The 21,469-nt window shown below is 41.3% G+C and overlaps 1 protein-coding gene across 1 annotated transcript in view; it reads right to left on the reverse strand.

Moving 5' to 3' along the window:
• Positions 1–10,114, reverse strand: part of LOC118241327 (NACHT, LRR and PYD domains-containing protein 3-like) — a 46,129-nt gene extending 36,015 nt beyond the window's left edge. The window contains exons 1-5 of the mRNA XM_035526009.1: positions 9,853–10,114; positions 8,085–8,126; positions 8,007–8,034; positions 6,522–6,544; positions 4,125–5,913 (exon numbers count right to left, since the gene is read on the reverse strand). Of these exons, the coding sequence (XP_035381902.1) occupies positions 4,125–5,913; positions 6,522–6,544; positions 8,007–8,034; positions 8,085–8,126; positions 9,853–10,114 (2,144 nt within the window). The remainder of the gene's footprint in view (positions 1–4,124; positions 5,914–6,521; positions 6,545–8,006; positions 8,035–8,084; positions 8,127–9,852) is intronic.
• Between the last annotated feature and the right edge of the window lie 11,355 nt (positions 10,115–21,469).

Below are 21,469 nucleotides of genomic sequence, written 5' to 3' on the forward strand. Positions count from 1 at the left end.
TTGTCTAGCCAAGTGCCTGTAAGAGCAAGAGTTGGATTGGAGCATTTACTGTGGAAACTGTTTGAACTACTAACATTGATGATGGGAGGCAGCGAAAAGGGTTAAAGATTTTTGTAATGACAGACATGAGGAACAGATGATTATGGCCTTCAGTAGGTCAGAAACTCCACCACACATTCTGTGTACTGTCTCTCTGTTACTGCTGCTCTGCTGTGTGTTGTCTCTCTGTTACTGCTGCTCTGCTGTGTCCTGTCTCTCTGTTACTGCTGCTCTGTTGTGTGCTGCGTCCTGTCTGTTACTGCTGCTCTGTTGTGTGCTGTGTACTGTCTCTCTGTTGCTGCTGCTCTGCTGTATTCAATGTTATGCTTGGTACATGTTCAGGTAATTTGGTATGTTTGGTTCGTGTTATTCATTGCCTTATCTTTTGCAATCTTTGTTAGCCTGGTTCTTTACATTGATAATTCTCTACCTGGTTAGTGTTTCTTTATGCTTTATCCTATAAGAATTTCCTCTGTACTTCAGCAATTCCTCACCTCATTTCAGGCTAAACTTTACTAATACATGGTGTTTGGACTGATAAATAGACTTGTACTTGGTGAAATAAATTCAAAAGTTTTACCACTGGTGTGTTGTTTGGTGTTTTTTGTTTTCACTTTAAGCTACATGTGCTGCTAGGCTGTTACTAGAGTTTATTTGTCTGATACATTTAGTTTTTTTCACAATGAAGAACTCCAGTCACCTGTCTTATCTCACCTGTCTTATCTCACCTGTCTCATCTCACCTGTCTCATCTCACCTGTTCCATCTCACCTGTCTCATCTCACCTGTCTTATCTCACCTGTCTCATAAATTCTTTGATCTCATAACCTACAGTAAATTTAAGTACATGCTCAGTTTCTTGTTCCACTCTAGTGTGGTGACTTCAACACACACAGTGTTGTTCACTCATCTGTGTTCCCTGAAAAAGGAAAGCTGAAAAAGAAGCAGCAGCCAGTTTACACACAGCTACTCTATCAGAACCACAGACCCCTGGGTTACTGCACTGGGTGCAGGGGAAGGGGAGGAGGTTAAGACAGGACAGAGCACCACCCATCACTGGACATACATACATACATACATACATACAGAGCACCACCCATCACTGGACATACATACACACACAGAGCACCAACCATCCCTGGACATACATACATACATACACACACACACAGAGCACCAACCATCACTGGACATACATACATACAGAGCACCAACCATCACTGGACATACACACACATAGAGCACCAACCATCACTGGACATACATACACACATAGAGCACCAACCATCACTGGACATATACACACACACAGAGCACCAACCATCACTGGACATACATGCACACAGAGCACCAACCATCACTAGACATACATACATGCATACATACAGAGCACCAACCATCACTGGACATAGATACATACATACACACACACAGAGCACCAACCATCACTGGACATACATACATACATACAGAGCACCAACTATCACTGGACATACATACATACATACATACATACATACATACATACATACAGAGCACCAACCATCACTGGACATACATACACACAGAGCACCAACCATCACTGCACATACATGCATACATACATACAGAGCACCAACCATCACTGGACATACATACACACAGAGCACCAACCATAGCTGGACATATATGCACACATAGAGCACCAACCATCACTAGACATGCAAACACACAGAGCACCAACCATAGCTGGACATACATACACACACAGAGCAGCAACCATCACTGGACATACATACACACACACACACACACAAAGAGCACCAACCATCATTTGACATACATGCACATAAAGCAACAACCATCATTAGACATACATACACACAGAGCACCAATCATCACTAGACATACATACACACAGAGGACCAACCATAGCTGGACATACATGCACATAGAGCACCAACTATCATTGGACATACATACATACGCAAAGCACTAACCATCACTGGATACACATACACAAAGAGAACCAACCATCACTGGACACACACACACACACACACACGCAGAGCACCAACCATAGCTGGACATACACACACACACAGATCATCAACCATCACTGGATATACATTCACACGCAAAGCACCAACCATCACTGGACATACATGCACACAGAGCACCAACCATCACTGGACATACATGCACACACATGCAGAGCACCAACCATAGACACACACATACAGATCAACAACCGTCACTGGATATATATACACACACAAAGCACCAACCATCACTGGACATACATGCAGACAGAGCACCAACCATCACTGGACATACACACACACACACACACACACACACACACACACAGAGCACCAACCATAACTGGACATACATACACACACAGATCACCAAGCATCACTGGATATACATACACATGCAAAGCACCAACCATCACTGGACATACATACACACAGAGCACCAACCATCCCTGGACATACATGCACACAGAGCACCAACCATCACTGGACATAGATACATACATACACACACACAGAGCACCAACCATCACTGGACATACATACATACATACATACAGAGCACCAACTATCACTGGACATACATACATACATACATACATACATACATACATACATACATACATACACACAGAGCACCAACCATCACTGGACATACATACACACAGAGCACCAACCATCACTGCACATACATGCATACATACATACAGAGCACCAACCATCACTGGACATACATACACACAGAGCACCAACCATAGCTGGACATATATGCACACATAGAGCACCAACCATCACTAGACATGCAAACACACAGAGCACCAACCATCACTGGACATACATACATGCACAAAGCACCAACCATCACTAGACATACATGCACACAGAGCACCAACCATAGCTGGACATACATACACACACAGAGCAGCAACCATCACTGGACATACATACACACACACACACACAAAGAGCACCAACCATCATTTGACATACATGCACATAAAGCAACAACCATCATTAGACATACATACACACAGAGCACCAATCATCACTAGACATACATACACACAGAGGACCAACCATAGCTGGACATACATGCACATAGAGCACCAACTATCATTGGACATACATACATACGCAAAGCACTAACCATCACTGGATACACATACACAAAGAGAACCAACCATCACTGGACACACACACACACACACACACACACGCAGAGCACCAACCATAGCTGGACATACACACACACACAGATCATCAACCATCACTGGATATACATTCACACGCAAAGCAGAAACCATCACTGGACATACATGCACACAGAGCACCAACCATCACTGGACATACATGCACACACATGCAGAGCACCAACCATCACTGGACATACACACACACACACACACACACACACACACAGAGCACCAACCATAACTGGACATACATACACACACAGATCACCAACCATCACTGGATATACATACACACGCAAAGCACCAACCATCACTGGACATACATGCACACAGAGCACCAACCATCCCTGGACATACATGCACACAGAGCACCAACCATCACTGGACATACACACACACACACACACACACACACACACACACACACACACACACACACACACACAATGTATATATATTCTCTGTCTCTGTTAAAAAAAATACAGAGCTCCTTGCTGAACACTCCTGTGTCTTGACTCATTGTGGCTTCCTGAGTGTTTGGCAGCGAGACCAGTGGGACATTTGAATTACAGAATGACAGTCATGTGTTGCATTCCAACTGGTAAGAAGACACTGCAGTCATTTTGGAATGCACTGGTCTGCTCTTAAGATAAAGGCTTGTCTGTTCTTTAATGTTGTTGCTGTCAGAAAAGCCATTCCCCAAAGTGTACCATTCAAAATATACTTACAGTACAACCTTTTACCACTGGAAATGAAAACTATTGTTCAGTTTGCTCTGACTGAGAAATACATTCACAAAATTTGATTAGTTACAGAAGGAGCTTCAGTAATAAACACCTTTAAAAATTAAAATGATTAATCCAAAAGATACTTACAGAGCTCGCCTGGTATTTTTCAACACTGGAAGTAATTCCTTCAGTCCTTTATCTGATGGCCTGAATTTCTTCAGCTCAAATTTCTCTTGAATCTCCTCTGACATCAGCAGCACAAACACCAGAGCTGAACACTGTGCAGATGAGAGTGTCTGTGTTGAGAGGTCCCCTGAGTTCAGGAAGGTCTGTATTTCACTTATCAGAGAGTTGTCTTTCAGTTCACTCAAGCAGTGGAATAGATTGATAGTCTCTTCAAAGGATTTTGTTCTCGTGATGGTTTTCTTGATGTAGTTCACAGTCTCCTCTAAACTCTCTTCTCTGATGTCCTGTTCTGGGTGTAAACTCCTCAGGAGCCTCTGATTGGACTCCAGTGAGAGACCGAGGAGGAAACGGAGGAAAAGGTCCAGGTGCCCATTTTCACTCCTCATGGCCTTACCTACTGCTGTCCTGAGCAGATCACACAGTCTGTGTTTTAACTTCCACTTAATTTTCTCCAGTGGGGTTTTAAGGAGTGGGTTGCCTTCATCCCTGAATGTTAGGAACACAAATACAGCAGCAAGAAACTCCTGGAAGCTTAAATGCACAAAGCTGAAGCTATTCCCCTCCTGATTAAAAAATTGTGTACAAATTCCAGAGTGCACTAAAGCCTCTTGGGAATTAATGCCATATTTTTTCAGATCTTTCTCATAGAACAGCAGCCGTCCTTTTTGGAGCTGAAGAAAGGCTAACTTGCCAAGCTTCATGATACCCAGCACCTCTGCTCTTTTTGTCTCAGATGAAACTGCATTGTCAGTGTTTTGCTTTGTGTTGTATTTCTCAGTCATTTGCTCTGTGAGAAACATCAGGAAACGTAGGTACATTTCTGTCAGAGTTTTAGGAGCATTTTTCATGTCTGTACCATCCTTCAGCATTTTCTGAAGCACGGTGGCTGCGATCCTGCAGAAGACGGGTATGTGACACAAGATATAAAGGCTTCTTGCAGTCTTAATGTGTGAGAGAATTGTGGTGGCTTGATCTTCATCTCTGATTCTCTTCCTGAAGTACTCCTCCTTCTGCTGGTCATTGAATCCACGGATTTCTGTAACAAGGTTAAAGTATTGGTAATTTATCTTACTGACTGCTTCAGGTCGTGAAGTGATCCAGAGGAGAGCAGAAGGAAGCAGTTCTCCATTTATGAGGTTTGTTATTAGTTTATCAAGAGTAGTCTTCTCATTCACATTAGATACCTTCTTCTGATGAAGATCTAGAGGAATTCTACTTTCATCCAGTCCATCCAGTATGAAAAGCAGCCGAAGTTTTTCATTTAATATCTCCTTTTCATCTCCAGAATGGAGTTCTTGATGGAAGTAAAGAAGTAGTTTTGAGAGGCTGTACTTTTCATCCTTGATCAAGTTCAGCTCTCGAAATGGGAGGTACATGATGAAATTTATGTCCTGGTTGCACTTCTCTTCAGCCCAGTCAAGAATGAACTTGTGCACAGAGACTGTTTTTCCCACTCCAGCTATTCCCAATGTCAGGACTTTAGTACCTTGCTTGTTTTCAGGAGACTGCACTTTGAAGAGGTCGCTGAGTGTGACTGGTGTTTCTTCTGTTTTGGGGTAAAAGTCCTCCACCTGTCTCACTTCGTGTTTTGTGTTCACGCCTCCTGTGCATCCTTTGATCATGTAAACTTCAGTGTAAGTGTCTTTTATCGGCACACGATCACATTCTATTGGAGCCTCCTCACACAAGTTCCCAAATTTTTGCTTATATTTCATTTTCATTCTCCTGCTGAAATCACTTTTTCCTCCATCTGTTAAAAAATGGGAAGAAAAAAGTTATGTGCATGATTCTTATAACTTGTGTCTGAAAGTGTTTTATTGTAATTTCAAAATGTTAACTTTATGGCTGCTACCAGTGACTGCTATGTTCAGGGTAGCATGTCACTGTTTGCTATGCACAACTTGCTCTACATATGCCCAGTACTGTGTACTGTACTAAATAATTGCACTGTCTACTCATTTTGTATTTGTCCTGTCCTGTATTTATTATTGTTTATTTAATGTTTATTTATTGACATTTTGCACTATATTGGACTGTTTGCACTTGTGTAGCATGTTGTCTGTTGCACTGTTGTTTTTGTGTTGCACCATGATCCTGGAGGAACATTGTCTCATTTTTGTTGTGTACTTGTATATAGCTGAAATGACAGTAAAACCTCTTTGAACTTGAACTTTGAACTTGAACTTTATGTCATGATTTCTCTCCATTTTGTTTTACTAGTGTAGAGTAGAATAACTATCAGTAGTAGTACCAAATAAGGCGACATCAAAAAGATCCCAAATGATAGTCAAAGTCTTTAGCATTGCTCAGAGGTAGAACAGTCAGTAATGGCTCACTGAGTCCTTCAATGAACCAAGCTGGATATTAGTTCTTTGTTTCTGCTACTTTGCTTTGTCTTATCTCTTTGGATTATCTCTCAGTTCTACTTGCATTAGTTCATAATCACAGTGTGTGTGCAGTACTTTACTTGTGCAGTAACTGTTTAGGTCTCATCATAGTACAGAGACCACTCTGATTAAAGTAGTTAATGACCTGTTGTTGGTTTATGACCAGAGGTGTGTATCTTTGCCTGTATTGCTTTATCTCAGTGCAGCATTTGATACTGAAGATCATAACATTTTACTAGATAGGCTCTAAAATGCTGTTTAGATTAGGAGACTAGCCCTTTCCTGGTGTAGATCTAACTGATCTTCACTCATGTAAATCACATTTCTAGGACAGCCTTTTTCCACCTCAGGAACATTGCAAAGATTAGAAACATAGTATAATTAGAAATTAGAAATTAGATTAGAAACATATTATAATTACAAGATGCAAAAAAACCTAGTCCATGTGTTTCTCACTTCCAGATTGGACTACTATAACATCTTACTATCTGGTTGTACCACTAAGTGCATAAACAAGCTCCAGTTAGTTCACAATGCAGCAGCCAGAGTTCTTACTAGAACTAGAAAGTTTGATCACACTACACTGCATTGGCTACCAGTAAAATTCTGTATTAATTATAAAATGACCTACAAAGAAATGAAGAGCCCTACACTACCATAGTGAATTCTTGGTCTGTTATATTCCACTACGTCTGCTTAGATCAAAAGGTGCAGGCTGTTTATTAATACATAAAATAAATAAATCTACCATAGGGCCCAGAGGTTTTCCCTATAAAGCTCCCACTCTATGGAATAACCTTCCTGTATATATTTGAGAGTATTGTATATTCAGACATTCTATTAACTACTTCCCATCTTCAGTAAAGATCTGGGGTTCATGGACATTGAGAGTTATGGTAAACTGGGATGTTGTGTCACTTCATCTCTCATCATTCTAGTTTGTTGACTGAGAGCAGTGGAGTGCTAATGTTCTAGGGATGTGCCTCATGCCTGTGTTTCAATCTAGATCCTTTTAGCTGTGCTGCCGTAGTTAGTTCTGCCATCTTTGCACGTTATATACCCCTTTTTTACACACTTTACTATTTGATCAGGCCTAATAATCCGCGCTGTCTTTCTGCCGAGGTACATCTACATCCTGATGTTGCTCAGCCTTGACCCATCTCAGCTACTGTGGCTCCTCCCACCCCAACCCTCCACTGCTGTGGCTCCTCCCACCCTAAACCATTAACATGTTGCTCCTTCCACCTCCCCCCCAGCCACTTACTTCTCCACCCTGGTTCTCTTGCCCCTGAACATTGAGAAGCTCTAGACTGGCTGGGCAGCTGTTCCTAAGTCACTCCTGTGGCAGATTGATTTTGTACTCTAGACTAGATCTTGTAGAACCCAGAATAGATCTTCTAGTACCAGACTAGGACTTCTAGAACCACGACTAGGACTTTATTAGAACCAAGGATACTGCTTCTGTTGCTTACTTGAGCATGTTGCTTAAAGTAATATATATTCATGCCTGAAGGTGTGTCTGGGTTGAATTTACCTGCTGGACCCTTAGCAGTCGACTCTTCAGATTTGTCTCCACCTGTGAGAACAGACATCAGAGTAAAGAGCAGAAAATATAAAACCTACTTTATTAATGGTGAGTAAATCCTGTGTGCAATTTTTGGTTGACTGCTATGTTTAAAAATACACTGAACATTTCTTAATTGACATTTTGTAAATTATATAGTCTGTGTTAAAAAACACATCCTATTTGTTTGCAATGTTTATTAATATACCAGATGATTTTGAGTTTTGCCATATTCTACTTTGTAATTTATTAATTGAGATCACTAATAAAAGAAAATTAGGTTCTTTGAATATATAAAATAAATATGTAAACTGTAAGTGAAAGAAAACAAAAAGTGAAATTTGTCCAGATTTTCTACATAGTGGCATTTGGCTCTGATTCTACAGAAGGAACTGTATCTCTCTCTGGTCAGGAGTGTGGTGTCCCTGTTTCATCCTCAGAGACACTGGAGCTGCTCAGTCTTTTCTTTTAGAGGGAGTGTTACGTCTGTCTGACCAAACAGCTACAGGACAGCAAGTGTTGGTGAGGGGTGTCAACATGGGCTTTACTGAGGTGCCTTCACTCCTCTCTTCTGACTGTGTAACTGACAGTTGTGGTGGGTGTGTGCCCATCACTTCCAGTTATTGTATATGATGATTTGGCTGGAGGTGATGTGTGGAGAAGTTCCATTGTGGTCTCTTCTACAGTCTTATTGCATAGAGCTTGACTGAAGAAGGTGTTCCATGGTTATTATTTGCCATTTGTGAAGTTGTTCAGGATAGCACAGGTTTTAGTCCCAATGATCTGGTGTTTGCACCTAAGTGTTAGGATAACATGAAAAATGATTTCTACCCCAGTGCTGTCAGGCTGAAGAACAGTTTCTACCCCAGTGCTGTAGAAAGACACTTGACCTCAGCACACAGGGCAATAAAGAGACTTGACCTCAGCACACAGGGCAATAAAGACGCCTGACCTCAGCACACAGGGCAATAAAGACTCTTGACCTCAGCACACAGGGCAATAAAGACGCCTGACCTCAGCACACAGGGCAATAAAGACTCTTGACTTCAGCACACAGGGCAATAAAGACTCTTGACCTCAGCACACAGGGTAATAAAGACGCCTGACCTCAGCACACAGGGCAATAAAGACACCTGACCTCAGCACACAGGGTAATAAAGACTCTTGACCTCAGCACACAGGGCAATAAAGACTCTTGACCTCAGCACACAGGGTAATAAAGACGCCTGACCTCAGCACACAGGGCAATAAAGACACCTGACCTCAGCACACAGGGCAATAAAGACTCTTGACCTCAGCACACAGGGTAATAAAGACTCTTGACCTCAGCACACAGGGTAATAAAGACTCTTGACCTCAGCACACAGGGCAATAAAGACGCCTGACCTCAGCACACAGGGCAATAAAGACACTTGACCTCAGCACACAGGGAAATAAAGACTCTTGACCAGAGCACACAGGGTAATAAAGACTCTTGACCTCAGCACACAGGGCAATAAAGACTCTTGACCTCAGCACACAGGGCAATAAAGACTCTTGACCTCACCACTCACGTCTCCCTCCCTCCCTGCCCATGTCACTGGCTGTGCTGTGTGTATAAATTAACTAAGCATTGTTTTCCACTACATTCTTTGTCTATTGAGTTCACTAACAAAACAAAACCAAATGCTATCAGCATATAAAATCCTGAAATAGTGAGTTTAAAAAGTGAATATGATTTCACCTGCTTTATTTTCACTGTGTTTGATTCTCAGGGTCTCAGCCAGTTGGTTGTGGTTCATCTTCTTCAGGATGTCCAGTGTGATCTCCACAGCTCCATCTGGGCCATATTTATGCACCATCTTGTCCACAGTGTCAAGTCTGTCTGTATTCTCCAGATGGGACTTTGGGATGCGTTTGTCATCTTCTACACTGTTGGTCAGATGCCACTGAAACTTCTTTAGGTCCTCTATCTTCAGCTCTTCTAGAATGTCCAGCAGTAGTTTTGAAATGTTGTCCATCCTGAATCCAGACAACAGACTCCAGATTACTGAAGGTTCACAAACATGTTCAATGGTTTATGTTCACAGTGCAGGAATAGACAGAGGAGTGAATGTGAGTGTGTTGGGTGAAGTGTGTGAGTGACGTGGAGAGGCGTGAACGTAGGGAAAAGATTATCATTTATTATCGATTAATTACCAAATTAAATTACTTCATATTTTGTGCAGGGACCGAATGCCATTGTTTCAAATATACTTGCCATTATATCCAACTTAATGAATAAATGTGAAGTTTACTGATTAATGAATAAAACAAATATTTAGCGGACTTGCGGACAAATGAAAAGGGAAAGAGGGAAGAAAGAAAAAAGAAAAAAAAGAAAAAATTTAAATAAGATGTGTGACGTCTGCCAGAGTGCCGCAGGGTGTGGACGCACAGACTCCCTCGATCTTTGTACATTTAATGACATTAATTAAACATTTAAGAGAAGGGTGGCACTCACACAACATTAACAGTGAACATAAATACACTTAACGCTAAGGATAACATAGGCTATACAGACAATAACATGGGCTACACAGACATGGATACTAACATTATGCTAACAAACAATGACCTACGCTAAGGCACTGACGGTGGTTTAAATGGGCAGACAAACACTCAACGTTAAACCCTACACAGGTGCCTGCCATTATGGGGTTGTGGCTACAAACAAGAGTGAACCCCACCCCGCACGCGGCAGGCCGTACCATGTGACTTGTGGGGGGGGGAGCGTCCCGTGATGAGATGAGCAGAGAAGAATGACTTCCAATAAAGTGGATTGAGTAATCAAGTGACCCAGACCTACACACACAACTTAGTTAAAGCTAACTAGGCAAGAGGCTACTATGGCTAAATTAATTAATTAGCGAGAATTGAGTAAAAATGTCTGAAAGGGAAGAACACCTATCTGGGGAATCCTAACGGGAACTTAGACCTGAGGTTACTATCTGAGCTAACAGGAGAGAAAAATAAATCTGTATAGAATTATTTATGTGAATGACGGATCATGGCTGGCACCCAGAGCTTATCCTGTGAATGAAGTAGATGATCTTGTGTTTCGAGGTCAGTCAAGGGTCAGATGATCACTCTGCTCAGGGAGAGTTTGCAGAGCTTCGGAGTGGCTGAATTCTGGATGAATTTACACCACACACACTGTCAGTGTGGTCACTGTCAGTGACCCTAGCTCATCACCCAAGTTTTTCCGAGATGGCAAAATGGGCTGGGCCGAATCTTTTGGACAGCCCTGAACTTCGCCAGAGTTCCTGAGATTTAGGAAAGGCATTTGAGGAAGCACACAAGTTTGTAGCCGGGTGATGTAGACTGTTTTAAACCTAAGGCTGGCGGTTGGCTATATTAAAACTAATTATGGTTGGCCAAACAGAACAAATCCTAATTCTACCAACAACAAAAAGAAGATGATTAAGTTGACGGTGTAGTGAAGAGCAAATGAAATGAGTTTAGAAAGATTTGCAGACTGGGTCTAAGACAAACATATAAAATAAAACACTGTTATAATTATGTAATTCTTCTCATGAGAGGTGCAGCCTTTAAGTTACTTCTTGTAGAGTTTGAACTGACTGTCTGATACTGAGAATTGATTTTTAACTACTGATCTCGGGGGCAGCATGGAAGGAATGGCTCAACAGCTCTGTTCATGCATATTCATAATTCCTTTGTCTCAATCTCAGGCTTTGATTCAGTCAGGCATTTATCTCGAGTTAGCTTACAAGACACGATTAATTCAATATAGTAAAAAGGAAAGAAAGGGGGAATAAACAACTGGAACACATACTGATATATTGCTACTTGGGGTTGGGTGGTAATCGTCTTGTCATGGTACGCTCTCCTTCCCTCTGATCACGTGGTATGGCCCACCGCGTGCAGTGGGCTCACTGTTAACTGTTCATGCTGACTTGTTTGTAACCACGCCCCCTTTTAGCACACACCTGCACCCAGTTCTTGGTTTCGTTTATGTATGTATTTAAATGCCTGTTTGTGTGTAGTTTGCAGTCGGTCATTGTTCATGTTAAATGTTAGGTGTGTTCACAGTAGATGTTCATGGTGTACTGGATGTTGCGTGTGAATGCCGTTAACGTGTGTTGTTTATCTTTTGTTTTTTACGTTAATAAGTGTGTGTCTCCGTCGAGAGAGGTCTGTGTGCCCTGCTCCTTGCCCTGCGGCACTCGGGCCGTCACATGTCATTTAAGCCATAATAGGTGGGAACAATTTTATCACACTAATTTCACCTGAGCACTTAGTCCACATATTTCTAAATGAAAAGAAAAAGTTCTTACCACCAATATAAAGCTCATAACTATATATAGGAAACAGTTACATTTTTCATTAAGAGAAAGCATGATTGTTACACAAATATTATAACTGTTCTCATATTAATAGATCAAATAGTGTTCCTCTGTCTATTATACTTGAAATGAAGAGGTAATCACATAATAGCAAGTATAAAGGTTAATATGCGAATACAGCAATGACAGGTTAATTCATAGGTAAACTGCATTCACCATACTGGGACTCCGTCTCTGCTCGAGCTCAGAGCCTTTCAAAAACAGGGAAAGTTAACATACATTTATAAAGAGGGACTCAGAACAGTTCAGGTTGAAGAACCTTTTACAGTCACTAAGGGGCACTGTGGATTCATAGTCCACACAATCAAATATCTTGTTGGATTCATGAGAATTAATAAAGAATATTTTCCTTATTTGAGTTTGGTCTTGTTGCAGTGCAAAGCGAACACTTTGTACAGGAAAGGTTAAAATCCAGTATTCCAGGAATGTGGACTTTTAATAAGTCTTGCAGATCTAGCCATTCTGGCATGTGAATTTGACCTTAAGTTTACATGATTGGTTTTCTGAATCTGGCCGTATGGTTGGTTTTATGAATCTTACTGAAGGTCATAATTACTAACAGAGAGAAACACACGAGATTACAGCAATATCTACGAAACATGAGGACAGTGTTACCTTTACTGGGTTCAGTCTGCAAGTCTTCAGGAAGAATGTCTGGTTCTGTCTTCATCAGGATGTCCAGAGTTTACAGAACTACAGCAGATAACATTAATTTATGTTAAAACACTCACTTTATCTCTTGTTTCACTACTGCAGTTTTCATCACTGTAGCTCATCATAATAAGCAATGTTATTACTATAAATACACCTGTACACACACTCTCTGTTTCTTCACTGGAGTTCACCTGTACACACACTGTCTGTTTCTATCTGAACAATAATCTGGTTGCACCTTTTTTCTCTTTAGAAAGAACCAAGCCAGTATGAGAATTTTTAAGTGCCATTACATCACAAGAGTAGAAGAACAAGCCTTGTCTTGTTACGATTAGCAAATCGCCCTCTGTGTGTGTGTTTATAACATATCTACCTATGTGTGCAAGTTTATACAATATCTCCCTCTGTGTATGTGTGTTATACCATAGCTCCCTTTGTGTGTATGTGTGTGTGTGTGTGTATGTTTATACCATAGCTCCCTCTGTGTGTGTTTATACCATATCTCCCTCTGTGTGTGTGTGTGTGTTTATACCATAGCTCCCTCTGTATGTGTTTATACCATATCTCCCTCTGTGTGTGTGTGTGTTTATACCATATCTCCCTCTGTGCGTGTGTGTGTGTTTATACCATATCTCCCTCTGTGTGTGTGTGTGTATGTGTGTGTTTATACCATATCTCCCTCTGTGTGTGTGTGTTTATACCATATCTCCCTCTGTGTGTGTGTGTGTATGTGTATGTTTATACCATAGCTCCCTCTGTGTGTGTTTATACCATATCTCCCTCTGTGTGTGTGTGTGTGTGTTTATACCATAGCTCCCTCTGTATGTGTTTATACCATATCTCCCTCTGTGTGTGTGTGTGTTTATACCATATCTCCCTCTGTGCGTGTGTGTGTGTTTATACCATATCTCCCTCTGTGTGTGTGTGTGTATGTGTGTGTTTATACCATATCTCCCTCTGTGTGTGTGTGTTTATACCATATCTCCCTCTGTGTGTGTGTGTGTATGTGTATGTTTATACCATAGCTCCCTCTGTGTGTGTTTATACCATATCTCCCTCTGTGTGTGTGTGTGTGTGTTTATACCATATCTCCCTCTCTGTGTGTGTGTTTATACCATTGCTCCCTCTGTGTGTGTGTGTGTTTATACCATATCTCCCTCTGTGTGCGTGTGTGTGTGTGTGTGTTTATACCATATCTCCCTCTGTGTGTGTGTGTGTGTTTATACCATATCTCCCTCTGTGTGCGTGTGTGTGTGTGTTTATACCATATCTCCCTCTGTGTGTGTGTTTATACCATATCTCCCTCTGTGTGTGTGTGTGTGTTTATACCATATCTCCCTCTGTGTGTGTGTGTTTATACCATATCTCCCTCTGTGTGTGTGTGTTTATACCATATCTCCCTCTGTGTGTGTGTGTGTTTATACCATATCTCCCTCTGTGTGTGTGTTTATACCATATCTCCCTCTGTGTGTGTGTGTGTGTTTATACCATATCTCCCTCTGTATGTGTGTGTTTATACCATATCTCCCTCTGTGTGTGTGTTTATACCATATCTCCCTCTGTGTGTGTGTATGTGTTTATACCATATCTCCCTCTGTGTGCATGTGTGTGTGTGTGTTTATACCATATCTCCCTCTGTGTGTGTGTGTGTTTATACCATATCTCCCTCTGTGTGTGTGTGTGTTTATACCATATCTCCCTCTGTGTGCGTGTGTGTGTGTGTTTATACCATATCTCCCTCTGTGTGTGTGTTTATTCCATATCTCCCTCTGTGTGTGTGTGTGTGTTTATACCATATCTCCCTCTGTGTGTGTGTGTTTATACCATATCTCCCTCTGTGTGTGTGTTTATACCATATCTCCCTCTGTGTGTGTGTGTGTTTATACCATATCTCCCTCTGTGTGTGTGTTTATACCATATCTCCCTCTGTGTGTGTGTGTGTGTTTATACCATATCTCCCTCTGTGTGTGTGTGTGTGTTTATACCATATCTCCCTCTGTGTGTGTGTTTATACCATATCTCCCTCTGTGTGTGTGTATGTGTTTATACCATATCTCCCTCTGTGTGCATGTGTGTGTGTGTGTTTATACCATATCTCCCTCTGTGTGTGTGTTTATACCATATCTCCCTCTGTGTGTGTATGTTTATACCATATCTCCCTCTGTGTGTGTGTGTGTTTATACCATATCGCCCTCTGTGTGTGTGTATGTTTATACCATATCGCCCTCTGTGTGTGTGTGTGTTTATACCATATCTCCCTCTGTGTGTGTGTGTGTTTATACCATATCTCCCTCTGTGTGTGTGTATGTTTATACCATATCGCCCTCTGTGTGTGTGTGTGTTTATACCATATCGCCCTCTGTGTGTATGTGTGTTTATACCATATCGCCCTCTGTGTGTGTGTGTGTTTATACCATAGCTCCCTCTGTGTGTGTGTGTGTGTGTTTATACCATATCTCCCTCTGTGTGTGTGTGTGTGTGTTTATACCATATCTCCCTCTGTGTGTGTGTGTGTGTTTATACCATATCTCCCTCTGTGTGTGTGTGTGTTTATACCATATCTCCCTCTGTGTGTGTGTGTTTATACCATATCTCCCTCTGTGTGTGTGTGTGTTTATACCATAGCTCCCTCTGTGTGTGTCTGTGTGTGTTTATACCATAGCTCCCTCTGTGTGTGTGTGTGTGTGTGTGTGTGTGTGTTTATACCATATCTCCCTCTGTGTGTGTGTGTGTGTGTGTGTGTGTTTATACCATATCTCCCTCTGTGTGTGTGTGTGTGTGTGTTTATACCATATCTCCCTCTGTGTGTGTGTGTGTGTGTGTTTATACCATATCTCCCTCTGTGTGTGTGTGTGTGTTTATACCATATCTCCCTCTGTGTGTGTGTTGGGAACAGAAGGATGATACATGAACAGACATTATACCATATCTCCCTCTGTGTGTGTGTGTGTGTGTGTGTGTGTTTATACCATATCTCCCTCTGTGTGTGTGTTGGGAACAGAAGGATGATATATGAACAGACATGTTGGGACCAGAAGACACAGCAACAAACATGGAATCAGATCCAGAAAACAAGAGGGAAACAAACATGAGCACAGAGACAGACAACAATACAAATATGTAAACACCATGAATACTGTAAGAGGTGTATTAACACTGCAGGTGTTACTATCACTGTGCAAGTGTTCAGATAACATTAGATGTGTAATGTCAGCACTTCACATCACTACAATAACAATGTAGGTGTTCATTCTGTAAGGCGGGCTCGAACCCACTTCGGCTAGCTGATGCCACCAACAGCCTACTGGGCTTTAATAATGGTGGGCCTGTGTGCAGAACAGTTCGGTCTTGGACCAGGTAAAACAAAAGGAAAAAACGAAGCACCATGCCGAGCATGGCAAAAGGGAGAACAAAGGATGCCATGGCAAATCCAAACAATCCAAACAAACTTCCCAAACAACACCAGAAAACAGGGAAGAACTTGAATGGCTAAGGGAAGCCTCGGGAGAGAGACAGACTTGAGAGGGGAAAACTGGAGAGGGGAGGGGACGTGTAAAAACACGAACACCCTCGCAGCACAGAAGCAAGGTCTAGCAAAAGAGGGAAAACTGGAGAGGGGAGGGGACGTGTAAAAACACGAACACTCTCGCAGCACAGAAGTAAGGCGTAGCATGAGGGCACACAGACCTCAATACCTGAAGGTACCAGCTAGGAGCTTGGCTCAGAACTTTGGCAAAGACCAAGCACTGAATGTGTGGGTCACTGGGCTTATATAAGGTCTACCCCCAGCTGTTGGGCGTTGAGCCTGATTAGTGGTGTTCCTGACACGAGGCCTCCCTCTGGTGGCCGGCGGGAGCCTCAGCCTGGTGCCAACCCTTACACATTTAGCACTTCAGGTCACTACACTAACAGTGTAGGTATTCATTCTTACAGGGGATTTTTCTGTTTAGGTTCTGTTTGGAACTCAGACACAACCAGTTGTCATCACCAGAAAGCAGTTTAGATGCTTGAGTTCAAAAAAGAATGAAACACTTTCTATCAACATGTGCTGTGTGAGACAGAGAGAGATCCATCAGGGTGTAGTGCTGCTGTCACATGTGTGTGTGAGAGAGAGAGAGACATGGGGGGTACAGAAAGAGAGAGAGACATTGGAGGGGTACAAAGAATGAGCACCTAGGATTTAGCTTCAGTTCAAGTTCTGAATAACAGTTTGTAATTTGCCCACAGCAGTTTTCATTACCAGAAACCAGTTCAGCAGGTCTGGTTGTTATCTTTTGACTCTGAACCATGGGCTGAACACCTCAGGGGAGCTGTTAGCATTTTAGCTCTGGGGCCAGAGTGAAGTGAACCTCTCCACCCATTCTGGGGTAACACCCACAATATCGTTATGTTTCCCTGACAAGGAGGAGTTAGACTGGAATGGGAGTGAAGTACTGAGTGTTTAATGGACACCGTTCTGAGATAAAGGAAAGACCGAGTGGCCAACATAGAAGACGAGTGTGAGAGAGTGTGAGGGCATCTTTTTAATCAGGCAGTGGTAAATAGTAAGTAAGTATACAAGTACAATATTTATTGTATATAGCACTTTTATAGACTGGAGTGTGTATATTTTATATTAAAGTTAGTGTGTGTGTGTGTGTGTGTGTGTGTGTGTGTGTGTGTGTGTGTGTGTGTGTGTGTGTGTGTGTGTGTTATGACACAGTAAAGGTTGTAAGTTGTTGTTTCTAGCTGTAATTTTGAATTTAGAACCTACAAGCTACTTTATCTAAAGTCACTTTCACTGATGCCAACAAGCTCTCATTGTTGACGAGAGAGGAATACTGTCTCCATCTAGTGGCCATAATGTGTATTAAGTTCAACTCTTTTTATTCTGCATTTCCTCACACTTAAAACACAAGCCTCAAACGCTTAGTGCACAACTCCCAATAGTCTGTATGTCCTGAGTGCAAGATGACCATGTGGCAGTGGTAGCTCAGTGGATAAGGTAAGGACTTATAATTGGAAGGTTGCTGGGTAAAGCCCCACCAGTTGTCACTGTTGGGCCCCTGAGCAAGGCCCTTAACCCTCAACTGCTCAAGCTGTAATCAGTCATAACTGTAAGTCGCTTTGGATAAAAGTGTCAGCTAAATGTAGTGGCCATAGCGCGTATTGCAGCGGCACCATAGTTCCTCATGGTTAATCCATAGCTTCAATGTTTCCTGAGATTGAGCCACATCCGGCCAAATAGTTTTATTATTTTGAAAATAAACTCATTTTTAAAACTGAAACTTCAAGTCTTGATTTTGAACTTTAAAAATACAACACTGTATTCCAACTAAAAAGTTTAGGAAACGTGTTGTTTCAGTTTAAATGATTAACAGACACTTTACAGTGTGAGCTCTGTGAGGGCAGCGTAATATCTGCTTACGATGCATCCAACAGGACAACAGCGCGCAGGTAAGAAATGTTAGCTATTTTTGAACAGATACTCAGTGAAATTATCCTAAATATTGTAATGACGGGTTAATAGGTGCATACGTAAAGGTAAATGTGTCTTTAGGTGTGGAGTTTGCCAAAGATTGAACTGAAGCGTAGGGCAGGCATTAGCTAGCAGGCTAGTTAGCTTTCTGCTATTAGCTAGTTAGCGTTCATGTGTCCTACAGTCCTTCAGTGTCCAGCTCACGTTTGTGCTTTCAGCGCTGTTTGTTAACATCTGTGTTACACACTGGTGACTACAGCTAATTCAACAGTGGCTCCAGCTGCACAGTGTCCCATGTTCATAAATACTAGTTAGTTTACACAGCAGGACATTTTCAGGTGTGTTTATTGTGTGTTGTGATCCGCAGCTAGCTGGCTAAGTTATGTATGAAAGACTGATGATGTGAAGGACGCAGTTCTGCTCAGCGCAGTTCAGGTTGAAGAAGAACAACGTTCAGTACTGGAGAAGTTAAGAGGGTTCTGCCTGAATTTCCAGTTAGTCTTTGTTGTGTGGAGAGCAGTGTGTTGTTGTTAGTCTGTGTTGTGTGAAGAGCTGTGTGCGTCTTTTAGTAAGTGTGTACACAGCAGTAAATGTAATTGATTTATTATTTATTAGATAAATATCTGCAGCTGACTTGTTGTGATGTCTTAGGGTTAATATGATGAAAGTGAACCTTGATGACAAAGTTACAGGTTAGTTCATTATGTAACATAATGTAATATTGAATATAGTCTGATAATGTGCTCTCAGTGTACTAACTAGAGTAAGTGAGTTATAGGTTAGTTCATTATGTAATGTAATAGTGAATATTGTCTGATTGTCCATAACCAAACTGAAGCAACATTCAACCGAAATACAACAGTAATAAAAAGGTTCATCCACATTATTTCAGAGGTAGCAAGTCTTTCTCAAAAACAAGTATGAGTAAAAAATATTGATCTTGAATACAGGAAATTTAACCCAGGAAAAAATATGTGGGGAAGTATGTAAACGTGTAGCAAAAATGTTTGTGGCTCTCTGTTATAGGTGTCTGTGTGAAATCGACCCTTGGTACAACAGTTAGGAAAATCTGACAGTTGTGATGGAGTTACCCGATAAGAAATTAGCCTTATCCAGGATTTAATGGGTTTATTTGTTCACACACATTTACAGACACTCTTCTACAGAGTGGCTTACATGTGTATCAGTGTGACAGTACATGTGCACCCTGTGAATCAAACTCATGACCTAGGTGTTACTAGCACCTTAACTTCTTTACTTAAGGTCAAAGCCTTACCTGAGTTACAGGAGACCACATAGCCAGCAGAGTCTTAATAAATGTCTTAGTTTATCTGTTATTGTGTATCTTGGCAGGCCTGTACAGAACATCAGAGAAATTCTATATGAAGATTTCAGAAAGTGTTGGTGTCTTTAGGGGGTTCTAAAGAATGTATGTCACATTCAGTATATACACACAAACAGACAGTAAAGACAGCTGTAAGTCATATACAGTAAACGCACACAGAGACAATGAAGACGGCTGTAAGTCATATACAGTATACACACACAGACAATGAAGACGGCTGTAAGTCATATACAGTAAACACACACAGACAATGAAGACGGCTGTAAGTCATATACAGTATACACACACAGACAATGAAGACGGCTGTATGTCATATACAGTAAACACACACAGACAATGAAGACGGCTGTAAGTCATATACAGTAAACACACACAGACAATGAAGACGGCTGTAAGTCATATACAGTAAACACACACAGACAATGAAGACGGCTGTAAGTCATATACAGTATACATACACACAGACAATGAAGACGGCTGTAAGTCATATACAGTATATACACACAGACAATGAAGATGGCGGTAAATCATATACAGTAAACACACACAGACAATGAAGACGGCTGTAAGTCATATACAGTATATACACACAAACAATGAAGACGGCTGTAAGTCATATACAGTATATACACACAGACAATGAAGACGGCGGTAAATCATATACAGTAAACACACACAGACAATGAAGACGGCTGTAAATCATATACAGTATATACATACAGACAGACAGACAATGAAGACGGCTGCATGTCATATACATGAGTCAGGATAGTTTGAACAGTCTGTACTATGGCTAGGAGCCATGTCTCCTTTTAATTAAGCATACACATACACACACATACAGAGTGTGTTACAGGATTCAGCTGTAGCAAAATTACATACATTTATGAAATATTAACAGGGGGCATGATCATAAACGTAAGGAAATGATTTTCAATTATTACTGATTAATTACCAAATTAAATTAGTTCATATTTTGTGCAGGGACCGAATGCCATTGTTTCAGATATACTTGCCATTATGTCCAACTTAATGATTAAATGTGAAGTTTGCTGATTAATGAATAAAACAAATCTTTGACATCGTAAGACAGGTAGCAGACTTGCGGACAAATGAAAAAGGAAGGAGAGAAGAAAGAAAAAAAGACAAATTATAAATTTAAATAAGTTGAGTAGAGAAGGATGACTTGCAATAAAGAGGACTGAGTAACCAAGAGACCCAGACCTACACACACACACACAACTTAGCTAACGCTAACTAGCCAAGAGACAACTATGGCTAAATTAATTAATTAGCGAGAATTGAGTAAAAATGTCTGAAAGGGAAGAACACCTATCTGGGGAATCCTAATGGGAACTTAGACCTGAGGTTACTATCTGAGCTAACAGGAGAAAAAAAATAAATCAGTACAGAATTATCAATGTGAATGATGGCTCATGGCTGGCCCCCCAAGCTTACCCTGTGAATGAAGCAGAAGATCTTACATTTCAGAGTCAGTGAAGGGCCAAATGAT

This window comes from Electrophorus electricus, chromosome 5 (genome assembly GCF_013358815.1).
Source record: "Electrophorus electricus isolate fEleEle1 chromosome 5, fEleEle1.pri, whole genome shotgun sequence".
NCBI lineage: Eukaryota > Metazoa > Chordata > Actinopteri > Gymnotiformes > Gymnotidae > Electrophorus > Electrophorus electricus.